The sequence below is a fragment of the Dermacentor variabilis genome, unplaced genomic scaffold, assembly GCF_050947875.1.
Source record: "Dermacentor variabilis isolate Ectoservices unplaced genomic scaffold, ASM5094787v1 scaffold_17, whole genome shotgun sequence".
Lineage (NCBI taxonomy): Eukaryota > Metazoa > Arthropoda > Arachnida > Ixodida > Ixodidae > Dermacentor > Dermacentor variabilis.
Genome location: NW_027460335.1, coordinates 3,298,409 through 3,316,726, shown reverse-complemented (window position 1 = coordinate 3,316,726; position 18,318 = coordinate 3,298,409). Strand labels below are relative to the sequence as shown.

The following is an 18,318-nucleotide window of genomic DNA, read 5'->3' as shown; positions in this document are numbered from 1 at the left end:
ACCAACCCAAAGGAGATACCTTTTGTAATCTAGTGGCAGCAAACCTCGCTGCTCCGTGGTAGGTCCAGGATACGATCCATGGGTGAATGGTAATTTCCTACCACACATTGTTTTCGTTGACTGCAGTAGATTTATGAAAGACGGGGAACAGCGCACATTGCCTATGACTGCAGTACAATTAAGAGGTCTTGCGTCGAGTACGATTCTTTATTTACAACATGAAACAGTACTACACAAGTAGACCTTTCTTTCGTTTCTGTAGCCCGCGATTTCACCCTTTCATTCCTGACAGGACTGAAGTGTGGTGGGCACGAAGGGGGGCATACTGTGCCTGGCCATGTTACCACCATCCGTGGCCGCCGTAGCCGCCACCGCCTCCTCCTCCCCCTCCGCCACCGCCATAGCCTCCTCCACCATGTCCGTGAATCACGATGACCTTGCCGTATCCTCCATGACCACCGTATCCACCGCCGCCGCCGCCTCCACCACCGCCACCTCCACCGTAGCCTCCGTAGTGGTGACCCGCATCCACACTTGACACAGCAAGTACAACTGTCAGCAGCAGAACACCAACCTGTGTTTTAACGGAGAAAAAGAAGACCGCAGATTATTAAAAATTCGAAAGCAAAACTACGTTCCAAATCAGACGGATACGGGATACAGCGTGAACCAGATGGTCACCCGTAGTGCGTCAGCATGCCGTATATTGATTATATTTTTTGCTCATTTTCTCTCCAAGCAGAGTGTCATGCTAGAGCACAGCTACCTCAGATCCATCTCCCTGCGTTTCCTGCACAGGTTTAAAGTTCGAGGAAAACTGCCGGAATTAACTAAAACGTGACCGAGCAGAAGCCTCACTTTCGTTCAATGTGACAAGCTTGTATTTCACAAATCCTGTGCGTGAGAATGCAAATTCATGATATGTTTCCAAATCAATAACAATTACACCGGTTCATCAACTAAATGCAGCCTACTCCTTCCTTAACTAACCTTTGCCTTAGTATTAGCATCCTTTATGACAGTGCAACTTCCACAGGCTTCGGCCAGTGTAAGAATATTGATTTTACACATCGTTTTCGAATTGGCAATATGCAGTCCACGGCACTACACAGATTAAAGCGTATAGAATTGCAAAGCTGGGAGAGTAGTCAATTTTACAGTAAAGGTCGTTAACGGTTCTCATTCAGGCTTTCGACTAAACTGTCACTGGCATGATATCGCCAATTTTCTTTTAGAAGTACAAATAACGCCTGTGTCCGTTTTAGTAGTTGTGAAAAGCAGTCCTTGAGGTGCCGCCAGGAAGGCTCTGTTTTAATCCATGATATCTTTTTTTTTGTAATCTTTCAGTGCAGCACTGCCCATTAAAGCCCTTACTGTGGACCTTATGAGCAAAAGGAGTAAAAAGGCAAAGGCAGGAGCCAACGTTTCGACAAGTGGCCTTGTTGAGACCGTGATTGATATCACAAAATATTCATTGGAACGGCTTTATCTGCGAGTGAGCAATTCTGCCTGTTTAAATTGCCATTGTCGTATAGTTTACACGTTCTATGGGTATCATGTGAAGAGTGCGCATGTAAATGATTTTCAGCTGATAATAATGCCATTTAATGTATCGTATAAAGTATCAATTATTTAGAGACTTGTACGTTAGGTTTTATTTTCCCAAAAGACGATTGGCAAACACGGACATGGCTGCGAAGGCATGGGCGGAGGAACATTGACTACAAAAAAATCCTGAACGTGCTGAAAACACGACAACGAGAAAGCTCCTGCATAGTACGTCCGATAATATGCGAACTGCGAAGCGAGGAATGAAATCTCTGACCTTTCGCTATGCAAGCAAGAAAGTCGAACGCAAGAGCGCCTTAACAGCTGAGAGTGTTGTAACAATAGGAGCACTAACAGCCTAAGCCACAAATCTGACACGACACTTGCCAGCACAAATGCAACAATCTGATGACACAGTATGTGTACCGTGCGTTAGCGCGATACCGGAAATATCCATTAAGCGGGAGTAACTTGGAATGTTACGGCTAAATGTGTTGTGCTCCTTTTTTTTCAGGGTACAGAATACAACACTAACTATATACGAGACTTACGTTTAGTGGTTTGAAATAATTAATAAACAAGCTATTTTTTTCACAATTTACTGCAGCTCTGCCCTCGCAAACGAACTTAGGAAGATAACTTTGCGCAAATCATCGATAAGAATATGCTATAAAGGCAGGATGAACATTCTTACAAGTCATCTTCATAATCATCCTCATAAGCGTATTTTTTATGTCCGTTACGCAGACTGCCGCTCAGCCTTAGCCAAATAACCCTGTCTTATGTCATCCCAGAACGATACATCCATTCTTACTTTTCACCGATATTAGTCATTACTCTCGTTGGCAAGCACAATTGATATTTCCAACTCTCCATACTTCCATCTTCGACGTCAGGTTGCTATAACACAGACATTTTTAGTAAGCTCAACACTCACCAATGCCTTCATTCTGAGATGAAGCTCTGAGGTCTTGCTTGTTCGGCACTGCAAGGACAAGCTCATTTCTGACTCCGGCGAGCCGCACTTCTTATATACTCCAGCGACGCAGATGACAAATCGTAACTAAACCAGCACACGACTGACAGATCCAGAGTAAAAATGCCCTTACCTAACAGCGTGCTTCTTACAAAGCCGCCTTCACTTTTTGTGAAGGTAGCCGAGCGGAACAAATCATTGGTTGGCTCGGGGAATCGCTACAAGCGCCCGTGTGCCCGAAGGCAACTGGTGGTGCGTACGGCCCTTTACGTGCATGGTACTCTCTCCGCTTGATAGCTCATGACATCATACTATGTTTTTCTGGGCGCTTTTCGCAGTGATATAATATAGGTCGCTATGCGTTTCAATGAAATGTCCCATTCGTTGTACGTCATTCATAAATTGGAGCAAGGTCTTTCGAAATGCAAATATTGTGACATGATTGAATGTGCCTTATCTACTGTACCCAGAACATTTGTATGGCGGTAAAGTGCTTCCCTTTGCGACTTCAAGGCGCTTCTCCTCCCTGGCGCCACTACGACATCGCACCGTGAGTGATCTACTCGAAAACCGCCCAAGTACTTCGCATATGGCTGCCGAGTGAAGAGAGGTTCGTGATAGTGAACTGCACTGAGTAGCTTCGGACGGTATCATTACATTTCCGGCTAGCAGTGAACTGTTTGTTAAGCAAAATTGTGATTTGGCACTCGAAACATTGCTTTTCATAAATGTCATTTCCCCGCCCTCGCACTTACAGCTCCCGAAAAAGTTGACCACACCGAAGCAAGGTGGGCCTGCATACACGCCAACACCATTCCGCTGGTCCATATGCAGACATAATTTATTATTTATTTATTCAAGGTCTTCACCGGCTCCGAAATGGAGTGTTGCGTGAGGGCGGTTACGATAAGGTTAAACAATGCAAAGAAGCAAGGAAGCTTGTACAAAAATTCACCATTATGGAAATGGCGCCTATACGTGCTTATGTATACTGCAATGTTTGCGGCGCACGCTACAGCTCAACGCTGGAGGCGCCTAGATGTGGCGCTTCAGGAGCAGGAGGCCGAGGCTAAGCAAGAACGTCGACAAAACCTTGTAGTTCGAAAGTGCGAAGCGCGCGCACGCATCATGCCCACTGTGAGCATGCCGCAGAACGGGAACGCGAGGCCAACACAACACGATGACGTCAATAGGACCAGTGTATGCTTCAAACCGATGCTGCTCGCGGCCATCTAGTTCTCTCTGTTTATGTGTCTACCACGCCACAGTCCTCGTCTTAACTCAGTCAGCTTATATTCACTGTGATTCATACGGCCACTGCAGCTACGAGCCTTACACATCGTGTATAGCATTTAAACACGTTGCTATCGCATTCATTGCTTCGCCCTTATAGCAAAAATTTTGATTTCTTGTATAATCAAATTGATAATATTGACCAGTGATCGGTTTCGAACAGAGAACCTGTAGCGAGGAAGCCCGATAGTGTAAACATTATGCCATGGACGTTTTCTTCCACCGTAACAGCGTGTGTCATAAACACATCGTCGTTTTGGTATGCAAAACTTGGAACATTATTTAAGATCTCTTAACACGTCAATGTTCGCAAAAATGGCGATTTTATCGCAGAAAGCCGCAGGCCTACGCGACACGCGCAGCACTGTCACAGCGTGAGCTCGACGAGCGGCTCCAATGGAGCTGCATTTTCGGCGCCACGCAATGCAGGGTCTACGAGGCGAAGTCTTTTCGCGACGTTTTCACGACAACGATCTGAACTGTCTTCGCGGCGTCAACGGCAAGCTGCGGCTTGTGCTGCTGCTTGTCCGGCTCTCTGCACTGTTGAGCCCGACGTTGACTGGTCGCAGTCGCGCGCGTAGCTCCACGGTTCGCATCTTCAGCAGCGGTTCGTACCTTGCGCGAAGGCGCCATAGCGTGCACTAACGAGTAAATACAGGTATGTCAACGCGCACATGTCATATCCCGTCACCCGTGGCACGGTGTGTTCCTGCTGATTATGATGATGATAACGAAGGTTTATTGGCACCCCTTCGAAATGGCATGGTGACAAGTAGTCACCTATCCTTCTTCAGTTAACCAGGCCCAGATACATGCAGCATACAACTCCTATATGAAGCTGCTACATTTCGGGACGTCTGGCGGAATAGAAACGAACAGGAACGCAAAGTTTGTACAAATCGACGCTACGCGGCGCGCATATCAAACGGCACAATATGATGATAATGACGACTATTATTGTTTAATGGCATTCCATTTGAAACGGGACGAGGAAAAACAGTAAGCTATCATGAGTGAATTATTCAGGTATTCCATACATGTTTCGTTACAGCAATATTTCTACATCGCCATAAACTTCCTTATCTTCCTCAAAGCTTATCTACATTGTACCAGTACCTGTGCATCTACTACATGGTGTTCTACCTGGTGTAATAATGTGCAACTGCCATGCAAAACATGCACGTGTCGAAGCTACGCGGCGCGCATGTCCCTTCCCGTGTCTCATCGCGTGCTAGGACGACGCCGCTCATGAAAGCAAACGCTATCGTCGCTAAGTATTTTCAATGCTGCCAATTTATCTAGCATGTCAATCGATGCTAGCTGTTCAGGGAGCGCCAAATGGACATCCCTGAACCGTACTACAGCGTCAAAGAAGTGATCTGTCGTGCCAGCAAAACCCTTCTTGACACGTTCTATCTTTTGTGTATCGTTTGTGTATAATGTCTAAGCCGGCAATAAAGAAAAAGTGAAAGCTGGCGTGGCTCGGTGGCAGAGTAATTGATTCCCACGCAGTGGGCCCAGGTTTAATCCCGGCGGGAAGTGAGCTTTTTTTTTTTCTCATTTCTAGCGCTGGGGGGGACACCTGCGGCAGTGGCGGCGGAAATCATCGCCACGTGGAACTGCTGTTCGAATGAGCCCATAGGAGCTTACGTTGTAATAGTGCTGTCTAGAAATGTGAGTCAATCCCGAAGATATAGTGCACCATAACATTGTTGACCCGTCCCAAAGATTGCGCAGTGAACAAATTTTCGAGTCCGACACCCCTCCTAGTCGACTCACGCGACGCTCGAAGCGATTAGGTTAAGTGCTCAGTGACTGTGACCCCATTTCCGCGCCAGTTAGCTTAGAAACGCTTCGCCTTTCATCTACTTCAACCGGATGTTGAATTGCCTTCCAGCTTTCATCATTATTATTTTGCTTTCTCGTGTACAACGTCGCGCACGCCTGTATCGCATTGTTCCTTCGCGCATTCATATCCTTGGGCGTTACGCACCCTGAAATGCAGCCACGTTGTCTGCACAACTTTATGCTACGAATATCTTTCTCACTTAGATGCGATCAATATTGATGGTAGATAAATCTTCGAAGTAGCTTTCTTAGGTTTTTATCGCCAGTACAAAGGAAGACTTTAGGAATCAGCTCGTGCCTTTATTAATTTCCTTCATCAGGAGCGTGTCATGCTTCGTGGTCCTGTCTCTTTATTATGCGCGCCACTGCACTCAGCACAGACGATGAGCTTGCTCTAGTTTTTCTGTTTTTAGCCTATAGGAGACGCCCGAAGAGAACAAAACAAACAAATAAATTAAACAGCGCGCAACTACGAAGTGAGGGGGGAATAGTGATATTTTTGTCTTGTGGTATAAAATTTACATAACGCTATCTTGCGTTTGTATCATGTCGATCAAGTGACCACTAGCGTCAGTGTATTGCTTTAAACGCAGAATCTTTCACGTGGGAGTTGTGGAGCTTCTTGAGAAACGTCTACATCGTTTCTATCCGTGATAATAACTGGTGTGGTTGAAGTTTCTGGAGGTTGCAAAGAAATATGATGTCAAGTGGCACGTGAGTGAGCGCTTAGACGCCGCGACATTCGTACTCCGACATGTGCTACGAACGAATGAGAAATGCTGCACGCAGATCTATGGCACGAACATGCCTTGAGAAAACTGGACGTAACGAATACAATGCTCGTTTTTTTTCTTACCAAGATAACTTACTTGTTAGTACTTGTTAGTACTCACTATTTCTGGGTACTATTTGTTAGTACTTGTTCCCTGTCCTATAGCTTCGTTCACCTTTGTCTGCTTTGCCATCTGCGCGGAATGCCGCTTTGGTGTTTTTAGCCCATTGACCTGCCTTGACTTGCAGAATGAACCAGCTAGCTCAAACCAAAGTTTTGCGGACACTCAAGACTGCCGCCTTCATGTACTCCAGAAGAGCAAGTGCGGCCTCCTGGGCTGAGGAAGTGTGAGGACAGGCTACCGGGATCTTTGCTTCTGCGGAGGGGCGGCTCGTCCAGTCCGCTCCAGACGCACTGGTCAGTCTGGCATTGTTCGTCGAAGCGGGAGCAGTGGCAGAGTAGGTGACCGATGGCAACTTTGCAGTCCGACTTTAGGGGACACAGGTGAGACAGCCACACCAGTGTAACTGCCGCAAGAGCGAGTGAAGGTTGCTCCTATGAATGCGGTTGTAGAAAACAAAGGGGGTCAAACTTACATCGGTAGCCAGTCTCGCAAACCATCTGTTTCTTGACAGGAAGACAATATCAATAAACACAACACCCATTGACGCATTCAGCCAGTCGCTGTTACGCTTCGCTGCCTCTCTGGAAACATGGTGGGCGGTTCAACACGGCGCACCGCGGTTCACTTGTCGCTCTCCACTTGCAATGTGGGACGCGTTCCAGTTTTCACACGACAGCTGTCTCGAGGGTACGCGACACATCGGCCAGTCCCCCGCGTTAAGTGTAATTCTTAAAGAAATCGAGACACTGCTCTGCCTGGTTGAGAACATTGCGTAAGGGCTGCGGGGGGAGGGGGTGCTGATAGAATAAAAAGAACACAAAGCGCGCTGGCTTGAGAAGACAGGTAGCAGCTCACATTCTCACATCAGTTAATTTACATGTTGGCCTCGGTGTTACTATTGCATACGCACACTGTTGGTTTCACACAGATTGAAAACTAGTCAGCTGCATCTAATTTCCTCATACTTTCGGTAACAGCGGACAGGGATACTGAAAAAAAGGAAGAAACACCACAACGCTGCGCTAACATGCACTACTGATATGTATTTTAGTCAGGAGGTTCCCACACGCATTATTGGAAACGAAGTCCAAAAAAAAAAAAAAGCTGTACGTGAGCAGGCCACATGGTACACTTCGATCGATGCGTACCATGTGCTCTGAGCATGTACCGTTTTTCCGAGCATGAAAGAAGCCCGCGAATATGCGCAAATTGCCTCGAGCGGCCAGTTGCGCGGCAATTTTGCGTGTATTCGCGAGCTTCTTTCACGCTCGGAAAAACACGTTTATGTAGCACGCATTCAGCAACAGAAAGCTGTATCGGGAGTTTTTCATGTTGCTCTACAGTTTTCTCATTGACACTTTCCATCTAATCATAATTACAAAGGTGTGGATAAATAATTAAGACTAATTGTGTAATTAGGCAAAATGTAAAAAAATAATCGTAATATCTCCAAGCAGCGGAAAACAACGTTACCTTGAGTCTGTCCACATAGGTGGCATTTGCATATTTTTATATGTCGGTACATGATAGTTTGGACACCCTGTAAGGAGGGCGCTTTTCCTTTTTCTAGAAGATTCAAATTAAAAATAATTGTCTGTGGGAAGTGGCGAAATTCTAACCCTTGATCTAAATTCCTGGATTAAGCGGCCATTACTTCTACGAGAAATCAAAATGCCTAATTATACATACTAACTCTTTCGTTTAATTATTTGACGGCCCATATTTTGAACTACGAGCTAGAGCCGGTGAGGCGTTTTTACTGAAAACGTCTTTTAGTTTTGTTACCACAGGTGGTTCCTTGTTAAAGCCGCCTGTACCTAAGACAAGTTATGCTACAATCGCTTATATATTTGCAACCGTACAACTGACGCGCCTTATTTTGGCGCCATTGTATAAAGTAACGAAGTCGTTACTTGGTCATACATGAGTCGCGTGCACAGTTGGCCCCATTATTTCCACGCACATGACGAAAAAGAGGGCTAAATTTAGCCTTTCGCTCGCTGTTCAGGGAGGCAAAGCTGGGCAGTACTTGCGTAGATCCGAGCGGTAGCGATGACGTTTGAGCGAGCTCCCTCAGTCATAGCAGGTATAGTGAATTGGGCCTCAGAGCTGTGCTTATCAGAATTTATAGGATTACAAGTGTACAATGTGTTTCTCAACTTTACCGATTCTTCAGATATGGCACCCCCTTGTTCCACACGTAGGGTGCATAAATTGCTTGCAGAGACTCGGGAAGCCAGACAGACGGAAGCCATTTCGCAAGGTTAGATTGCAGGACCCCCAATAGCTGTAATCTAAGTTGGGCACATAAGCATTGTAATGCGTGAACAAATACAAATTGTGTATTTGGTCAAGTAATCTTTCTACCATAGTTCCCACATATACACCCTCAGCATCACGCACAAGGCGTTTCACGTGGCTCCCTGCGGCTACGTTCCCGGTACAAATAACCGGATATAATTTGAACTTTAAACTACAACAGTTATCACCGAAATAAATATTTTGGATATGTCTTAACAGGTGCTACAGCGCCTCCTCTAGATATTTTGCGCTTAAAGCAAAACATTGAGGCACGTGGTCACTTGGATACGTTCTATTGATCCACATTTCTTCAAGATAGCTAAAATCAAGAACGGGGCTGACAGATGGAGTAGTACAGTGTGGGATGAAGATTATAAACAGAGATAAGGTGCCTTTCTGAGGCACCTTATCTCCTTTTAAAACATTCAAGATAACTAGTGGCAACAAAGCTACGTGAAGTTTGTATTGGATATTCGTCAGGCCCACGCTATATTCTACAGGGGGACGTAACTGCGGCGTCAAACGGAGTGGTACTGCATCTCGCCTTACGCGCTGAATTATCAGAAGAATGCCCACACATCGGCCCCGGCCGATGTGTGGGAAGGTCCGGTAACCCCCGGCGAGGGAAGTCCCCGACCGTGCGTAGACTTACACAGACGACCGTGCATAGACTGACTCGGACAGCAGTGCTTACCCATGATTCAAAAATACCCCTAATTTGTGAGTAGAACTTTTGCGAAACCCCTGTAAATATTGTAACAAATTCATGTAAGATATAAATCGACATATGGAATTTGTCTGCTCTCGATACTACCATGGATGCAGTTTGCAGAACTGCGATATCTATTGTAGGGGTAGTGCCGCGAAGTTGAAAGCTTCGTGCTTGTATTTTTTCAAGCTTACTAGTTTTTGAAAATTTCTTTTGAAAACATCGAGAACTCATTCGACATTCCGCTCCCAAAATTCACTAGAACTGAACATTCTCTTTCAAATGCAACAAATGTCAATAAAATTGGCCCAGTGGTTATCTGTTAAATTTGATTACAAAGAAATCGCCTGGAATGGACGGCACACCTACTGCTTTTCTCGTGAGATATACCGAGTGGGGCTCGAAATATCTGCGCATCGTATTTAGTAAGTCTTTGTCGTGTGCAGAAGTTCCGGATGACTGGAAGTACGCTAAAATTGCCCCGATGCCCAAATCAGAAAACAGGTCGCTTATAACTTCGTACAGTTCGACTTCATTGTTAGACCCATGTGCAAAATTTCTTGAGCACATCATATTTAAACATATTTCGGTCTTCATGAATGACAACAATATAATTGATTCCAGGCAGCATGGGTCTTGGAAGAGACTTTCTTCAACAACACAGCTACTCGACACTATTCACGAACTCGCAGCAATTCTAGACAGACAGAGCCAAACTGATATAATATTCACAGATTTCGAAAAAGCATTCGACCGTGTGTCTTAAACTAAACTGCTGTTAAAATTACAAACGATACTTAAAGATGATTCTTTAATTTCATGGATTTCTGCATATCTGTTGTTAAGGCAGTAAAGTGTGTTTATCGACGGCACGCGTCCTGGATCAGCACCGGTTCGGTCAGGCATTCCGCAGGGGTCCGTCCTTGGGCCTCTTTTCTTTCAAATTTTTGTCAGTGACTTAATAAAAGAAGAGAACTTGAACATACGATTATTTGCAGATGACTGTGTACTATATCAAGAAGTTAATAGCATAAATGATGAGGTCCGTTCGAATTATTCACTAGCCAAGGAGAAGCGGGGTGCGCCACATGGCAAATGAATATTATGCAAAGAAAACGGTTGCAATGTAACACCAAAACGCCACGCCTTAAAATTTTCTTACAATGTCAGTGGTAATAATCTAGCTGCGGTTAGCAGCCACAAATACTTAGGCCTCGTAATTTCATCCGACCTTAGATGGAACGAACACATGTATTACAGAAAAGGCAATGCGCCTACTTGAGAAGGTCGCTACGACAGCCCGCACAATAAATCCGTCTTTTAACGTACAAACGTAGATTAGACCAATTCTTGAATACGCGTCAGTAGTATGGGACCCACGCACCCTGAAGAACATTAAAAAATTGAAAAACATTCAAGTTAGCTAGTTAAATGGGGTTTAATGGCGCAAAAGCGGCTAAGGCTATGCTGCGCCGAACACGAGGTGTTTTAAAATCTAGTTTATGAAGGAAAAGGCTGTGTTAGTAATTTATATTTTATGTAAAAAGCCAGTGTCATCTAGAAATTTACGGACGTCACATAGCGTCACACAAGCGGATCATCACCTAAAATTAGAGCATGATGTAAAGGTATGTGTAGTTGATATAATTTGTGCAAAAGTTCTCGTTTGTGTGTTTCAGTGTGCGTACATGTCAGTAATATTTGCGTAACTATTAGTGGTTCTTGACATTTTACGCATGTTGGTGTGTCTTCTTTCGTAAGTAAAAATTGTGTGTGAGGTGTCTGTGCCCAATGGGTAGTCGGCATAAAACTACTTCGATGAACCGCTCCTGATGATAACATGACTTCCGTTCGCCAACTATGGGTTTCGTGAGATGTAGCTTGTTGTCGGCACAACGGTCCCATTCGCGTTGCCATGTTGCCGTTAAGGCTTTTCTAATTGCACGGATGCTATCTTTGTATGGAAGTGTTGCGTTTGTTATCTCTTTGTACGCTGCCATCGATGCACATCTATCGGCTGCTTCGTTACCCAGTATCCCGACATGTCTTGGTACCCAGCAGATGCGGATTGATCTCGCGTATTTGTTAAGCGCGACCATGATTAGTATATTCCCTAAGAGGGGTTCACACTCAGAGTTCAGATTTAGAGCCTTCAGTGTACGTAAGGAATCAGTGTATATGACTATTTTTGTGCTTGCCAGTGATAATCTTTTTCACTACAACCGATACACCATAAACTTCAGCAGTGAAAACAGAGGCATGTTTTGGTAGACGAATACTTCTTTCCCAATTTTCTGTTACGGCCCCTACACCCACGTGTTCTTTTGTTTTGTAGCCATCAGTGTGGCATTCCATGCGATTCTGATATTTGTCCTGAAGAGCATGGAATTCGTGTATAATGTGTTGGCGTGGAGTGTCGCTTTTCCTTAAATGTGTTAATGTCCAGTCGAACAACTGTGTGAAATCGTACCACGGGGCCAACCATTGTGGTTTCTTGGCAACCTAGAGGACTTCGTGGAGAATGTCATAATCCAGACAGTATTGCTCACACCGCAGGACAAGTGGCCTAGTCATGTTCGGTTTATTTGTATAGTGTAAGTGTGAGTTGCATTGTGTGAGGATATTGTAGCATATGTGTTGCGGTGATGACTGAATTCTGAGTACGTAGGAAAAAGTTAGTAATGTTCTGCGCTGCTGTAAGGAGGGTTCATTACACTCGACATAAAACTTTGAATAGGTGAAGTTCTGTAGGCACCACTTGCCAGTCGCAGTCTAAGGTTATGTACTGGATCAAGTCGTTGGATGTAGGACTGCCTGGCTGAGCCGTAAACCACGGAGCCGTAGTCTAAAAGGCTACGCACAAGAGACCGGCAAATACGTAAAAGACAGGTTCGGTCGGAACTCCAGTGCTTATGAGATAAAACTCTGAGGATATTCAATGCTTTATTTCCCTTAATATTTAGTGTTTTAATGTGGGCTAGGAAGTTTAGTTTGGTGTCAAAGGTTACTCCTTAAAGCTTATGGTCTTGTTTCACCGGCAGTATGACGTCATTCAATTTTAGTGCTGGATCGCTGTGTAGCTCTCGTTTCTGAGAGAACAAAACAGTAACTGTTTTCTGTGTGGAGAAACGGAAACCATTTTTGTTAACCCATTGTGTAAGTTTATTTATTCTGAGTTGAAGTTGCCTTTCACAGGTTAGCAAATTTGAGGCGCGGCAAGCCACTTTAAAATCGTCTACGTATAAAGAGTGCATAAGAGACGACGGTATGACCTTATTAACTGAGTTCATTTTTACTATAAAGAGTGTAGTGCTGAGAACACAGCCTTGTGGAACACCATTTTACTGTTTAAATGTGTGAGATAGTACTGAGCCCAGACGTACCTGAAATGTTCTATTAGACATAAAATCAGCTAGGCAGTTGAGCATTTTACCGCGGATGCCGAGGTCAGCCAGGCCTCTTTAAATTCCACATCTCCATGTGGTATCGTAGGCTTTTTCTAAATCGAAGAAAACTGCAAGACAGTGTCTTTTGTGTAAAAATGCATATTGAATTTCATATTCCAGACGGACAAGATGGTCAGTAGTTGAACAACCCTTTTTATATCCACACTGGTGGGGGCCAATAAGGTTTATTGATTCTAAAATAAATGAGAGTGTTATATTGATAATGCTTTCATATGATTTTGCCAAACAGCTTGTGAGGGCAATAGGTCTGTAGCTGCTTGCGGATGTTGGGGATTTACCGGCTTTCAGAAATGCAACTACTATTGCCCTTTTCCACTCTTCCGGCATTATTCCAGATTCCCAGATTAAGTTAAAAAATTTGAGGAGAGCGTCTACAGATGCTTGAGATAGATGAGCCAGCATGGCGTAGTGAATAAGGTCGTGACCTGGCGCTGTGTTTTTCCCTGCAGAAAGAACTCTGTTTATTTCTTGTCGTGTGAGGGGGGAATTGTACGGTTCATTTGATGCGCCAGTAGTGGGCAGCTTCTGTTTTTCAGCAGACTGTTTGTATTGTAAAAATTCCTTTGTGTAATTCCCTCAACTGGATACATCGAGGAAATGTTCTCCAAGTATATCTGCCTGTTCTTGTATTGTTGTTAGTGTACCTGGACTTGTAAGTAACGGTATTGTGTAAGATGAGTACTGTCCTCTAAATTTCCTCACCTGGTCCCACATTCGTGTCGATGTGACCGTACTATTAAATGAAGATAAATATTTTTGTCATCATGATTTTTCAGCCTGTCTTTTAATGAATCGTGCTTTGGCTTTGGCTTGTTCAATGTTTAAGAGGTTGCAATAGCTGGGGTACCTCCGTAGGATTCCCCAGGCCTTATTTTGTTCTTGTGTAGCGTTGGTACACTCCTTTGTCCACCAGGGGTATAACTTTTTGGGCACAATACGCTATGACTGGGGTATCGCCTTTTCTGCCACTGAGATTATTACCTCAGTGAACTTTTTTTTGTTATGTCCATGAACGCTTAGGTCTGGCGAAAATACATCTTCCAGTTTCGAATTTTCCGTAATGAACAGCCAGTTAGCGAGCTTTAGTTTCCATCGGCGTGGCCTGGTGGTTAAGGTTGGTGGTGATGATAAGAGTTTAATGACTGCTGGTAAATGATCACTACCATATGACGTGTCGAGAGCCTCCCACTTAAGAGTATTAAAAAGAAATGGTGAGCAAAAAGCTAAGTCTAAACAACTAAAACTGCGGGAAGTTGGTGAAAAGTACGTTGGGCACCTGAATTTAAAAGGCAGATATCATTGGATAAGATAAAATCTTCAACCAGCTGTCCTCTTTGGTCAGTTTTGACGCTGCTCCAAAGAGTACAATGAGCATTAAAATCCCCTATGAAACAAATGGTTCCGGTAATTGATCTGTTAAATTGTCCAATTGTTTAGTAGTTAAGTGGGTGTGGGGTGGAATATACAGTGAGCAAATGGTGATGATTTTGTAAGACAGAATGGTGACGGCTACGACTTCTAAAGATGTATTCAATTGGACATTTCGGGTAGGAGTGCCGCCCTGCACGACTATAGCCACTCCGCCTGACAAACGGCTGGAATATTCGCGGTCCCTTCGGACAACGGTGAAACCTTTGAGAATTTGACTATTTTTCGGACCGAGATTTGTTTCCTGAAGACATACAGCAACTGGTGAAAAGGTGTTGATGATGTCTTTGATGTCGCCTAGATTGTGTATGAGACCTCTACAATTCCAATGGATAATAAAAGCCATTTTGAAATTCAAGGATAAGAAATGGCACTACGGAAAGGATAAGAGGAGAGATGTTAGGCGACATGGATTTAAAAAGGCTTATACAAATAAGCGATAACCTTTAGGTTATCGCTTTCTTATTTTGAGTGGTTATTCGGATTTTGTCCCTCTTACCGCGCTCTAGAGAGCGCTTGTCATTCGATGTCAATGACACCGGGGTTTTTGTGTCGACCTCCATCGCTCTCTCTGAAGCGCTGGAGGAACGAGAGTTTGGCGCCGAAACACGTGTCTCGGGCCTTGGGGTTCGTTTGATCTTAGGGCCCTGCGGGACTGGTGTCTGCAGGACCTCCGAAAATGATGGAACAGCACTGGCTGCTTCCACCACGGGGGCGGGAAGCGTCACTACGGGACCACTGTGCGTGGGCTCGCAGGAATCCTCAGGCCTCTGTGACGATGCCCCCACCTTCGTCGCATCGGCATAACTTTTTGGCGGAAGGTACGATAGCCACTTTCTGGCTTCATAGAACGAGAGTTTTTCTTTGACAGTCAGAGCAATTACTTCTTTTTCTTTTTTCCAGCAAGGGCAGGACCGCGAATAAGCTGGATGATCTCCCTTGCAGTTAACACAAAGTGGGGAAGAGGTGCAATTGTCCGTTTGGTGATCGTTAAAACTGCACTTAGCACAAGTTGTTCGTCCTCGACATGCATGCGAAGCATGTCCAAAGCTTTGGCATTTGAAACATCGTCTGGGATTCTGGATATATGGTCTAACATTTACCTTAACATAACCTGCATCCAGCGAGGTAGGCATTACACTTGTTCCGAACATGTTATACTATAACATGTTTTGTGGGGATATCTTGGTCGTTCTTGTGGATGACAATTCTTTGGACTTTAGTAACATTTTGTTCCTGGAAACTTTCCATTAGTTCTTCGTCGCTCAAGCCAATAAAGTCTTCCTCTGATATCACACCCCTGCTTGTATTAAGTGTTCAGTGCGGTGAAATTGTCACTGTTGCCTTACCAATGCTGGTATGTTCTGTGAGCTTTTGCGCTTGTTCTTTGCCATTTAGTTCTAGGAGGAGGTCCCCGCTAGACATTTTTGAGGCTTTGTATGATGGTCCGATTTTTTCTTTTAGACACTTGGCCACTAGGAATGGAGAGAGCATTCTCACTGGTACGCTGTTTTCGCTGTGCAGTACATAGAACTTGGGAAATGATGGAGCATTGCTCTGAAAAGAGAACTGGAACGTTGCTTCGGTGCGGCATCTTTTCAGACGCCGATCATAAAGAATAGAGGCTTGCGCTGCCATGAGAAAAATGTGTATGTTCGGAAGCAGCGCCGACCGCCCAGCACGGATCCCGACGGGGGACGCGGCAGAGCTTTTGTACAAGTCTGCACGACTCCAGTCGTACGCCGTCACTATAACCAAATATGATGTACCCAAGGTAGGATAGCCACACAAGGTTAACCCTTGCCGCCGTGGAGAAAGGAAGTAAATGGAAGGGAGAAGAAGACAGGAAAGGTCAACAAGTGAGAGATAAAGACGAAGATTTGAGGAGAGAGAGGCAGGAAAAGGAAAAGGCGACTGCCAATTTCCCCCAGGTGGGTCATTCTGGAGGTGCCGCCTGCGTGAAGCAGAGGCCAAAGAGGTGTGTTGCCTCCGCCGGGGGGCCTTAAAGGTCCGAACACCCGGCATCGGCTCAACCCCCAGGATCCCCCTTTCCCCGGACACGGCTAAGCCGCGCACGGCTACACGCGAGAGGGTTCAACCCTCATGTGCTCGGGTACGTGGTGTCGCATCACACCAAACGCCTGCTGACGCAAACGCACCTGCGGGGTGAAAACATTCAAAGAAAAGTCTGTTAGATTTGTATTTAACATGTTATAGCTGACACGTATCTCCGACTGTTATTAACAACAACAACCTAGAAACATTAAAAGTAAGGCGATTTAGAAACCGACTGAAATACATATATTTACTTTATCATGATATGCTGGGAATAGATAAGGATATGTATATTACTTCAGTTACCAGGCGTGCAACACGATCTAATCATCCGAAAAAAATAAAAGACTTTTCTTGCAGAACAAACGTATTTAAAAACACGTTTTTTTCCTCGGACGATAGGTCACTGGAATGCGCTCTCCGCCAGTACAATGGAATGACCGACTGTGCAGTCATTCTGCAACATTCTGAATAGCCTATATACGTGATATTACCGTATATGTATGTGTATGAATATGTATGTATGTATGTATGTATGTATGTATGTATGTATGTATGTATGTATGTATGTATGTATGTATGTATGTATGTATGTATGTATGTATGTATGTATGTATACGTATGTATAAACGTAATTTTTTCTACTTTTTTACTCCTTGTTATCAATATTGCGCTGTTATCAATATGCTCTGTACAGCTCGTGCGCTTCAGCGGATATCTGTATCTTAAAATATATGGAAATGTTGTAAAGCTTTTTCGTTGAAATGCTCTGTACAGCTGGGGCGGATCAGGGAATATGTCTACGCAATGAATTGAACTCTTGTAATGATTCTTGCTGTTCATTTTTTTCTTTTGTTCAATTTTTTGTTCATCTGTATATCGCACTGTCCACTCCTGCCCAAGGCCTAAGACTAAGGCCGGCAGTATCCTGTCAATAAACAAACAAACAAAAAAACCAAGAAAAGCGTGTCTGCGTTTTACATGCATTTCAATAGGCGACATCGGAGTTAGGCCCAGCTAAAACTGCCGCGAAGTGCTTCCGACGATTATGCTAGCCTGATGACTCCGCAACATTTTTAAAAAAGAGAAAGAAAGAAACCGTGGCTGCGTTTTGGGAAGCCTCTGAAACGCCCGGAATCAATCACGGCTGGGCTTGCCTCGTCGCGAATAAACCTTCCTAAGAGGTCAATTTGCAGCCGACGAGCGGCCACTCTTTATCAAGAACACTGATAACGGCGGCAGCACATGCTTTGTGGTGAAGTTCAGTGCGCAGGCATAGCTTTTAACTCTTTGTTTGGTTGACATCATAATGCGTCGTCGCGGGAAGCTTGAAAAGTTTAAGGTCACTAAGCCACGTGGTGGCGCTCCGGCGAACGGAACCTTCATGTTCAGAAAAGCTGGATACGTTATAAGAATGATGCGTGTACAGGCGAAAAGTGCAAATGTGGTGAATGGACGGCATTACAAAGAATAACAATCTGCTTTTACGTACATGGCGTAGAAAATACCCGACTCATCCCAAACAATACCGTACATATAACAAATCACGATAACATGCGATTTCCAAGCAATTCGCCATTCCCGGGCCTTATTTCCTAAACTTGAGGAGCACAAATACACGAGCGACTGCATGCTTCCAAAAGAACTAGGCTTCAACCGAGGTGATAGTGCGCTACGTATACACAGAGGTGGCCACAGCATAGGCTCTCAACCAGATCATGCAGGACGCCTGTTTTCAGTCGTTGAGAATTTTAATTTTTTTAATATTTGGGGTTTTACGTGCCAAAACCATTTTCT

General features: G+C 44.5%; 1 protein-coding gene across 1 annotated transcript in view; it reads right to left on the bottom strand.

The window, feature by feature from the left end:
* Positions 1 to 340: 340 nt before the first annotated feature.
* Positions 341 to 18,318, bottom strand: part of LOC142568174 (uncharacterized) — a 40,804-nt gene continuing 22,826 nt past the window's right edge. Inside the window, exon 2 of the mRNA XM_075678234.1 lies at positions 341 to 574. Within this exon, the coding sequence (XP_075534349.1) occupies positions 341 to 574 (234 nt within the window). The remainder of the gene's footprint in view (positions 575 to 18,318) is intronic.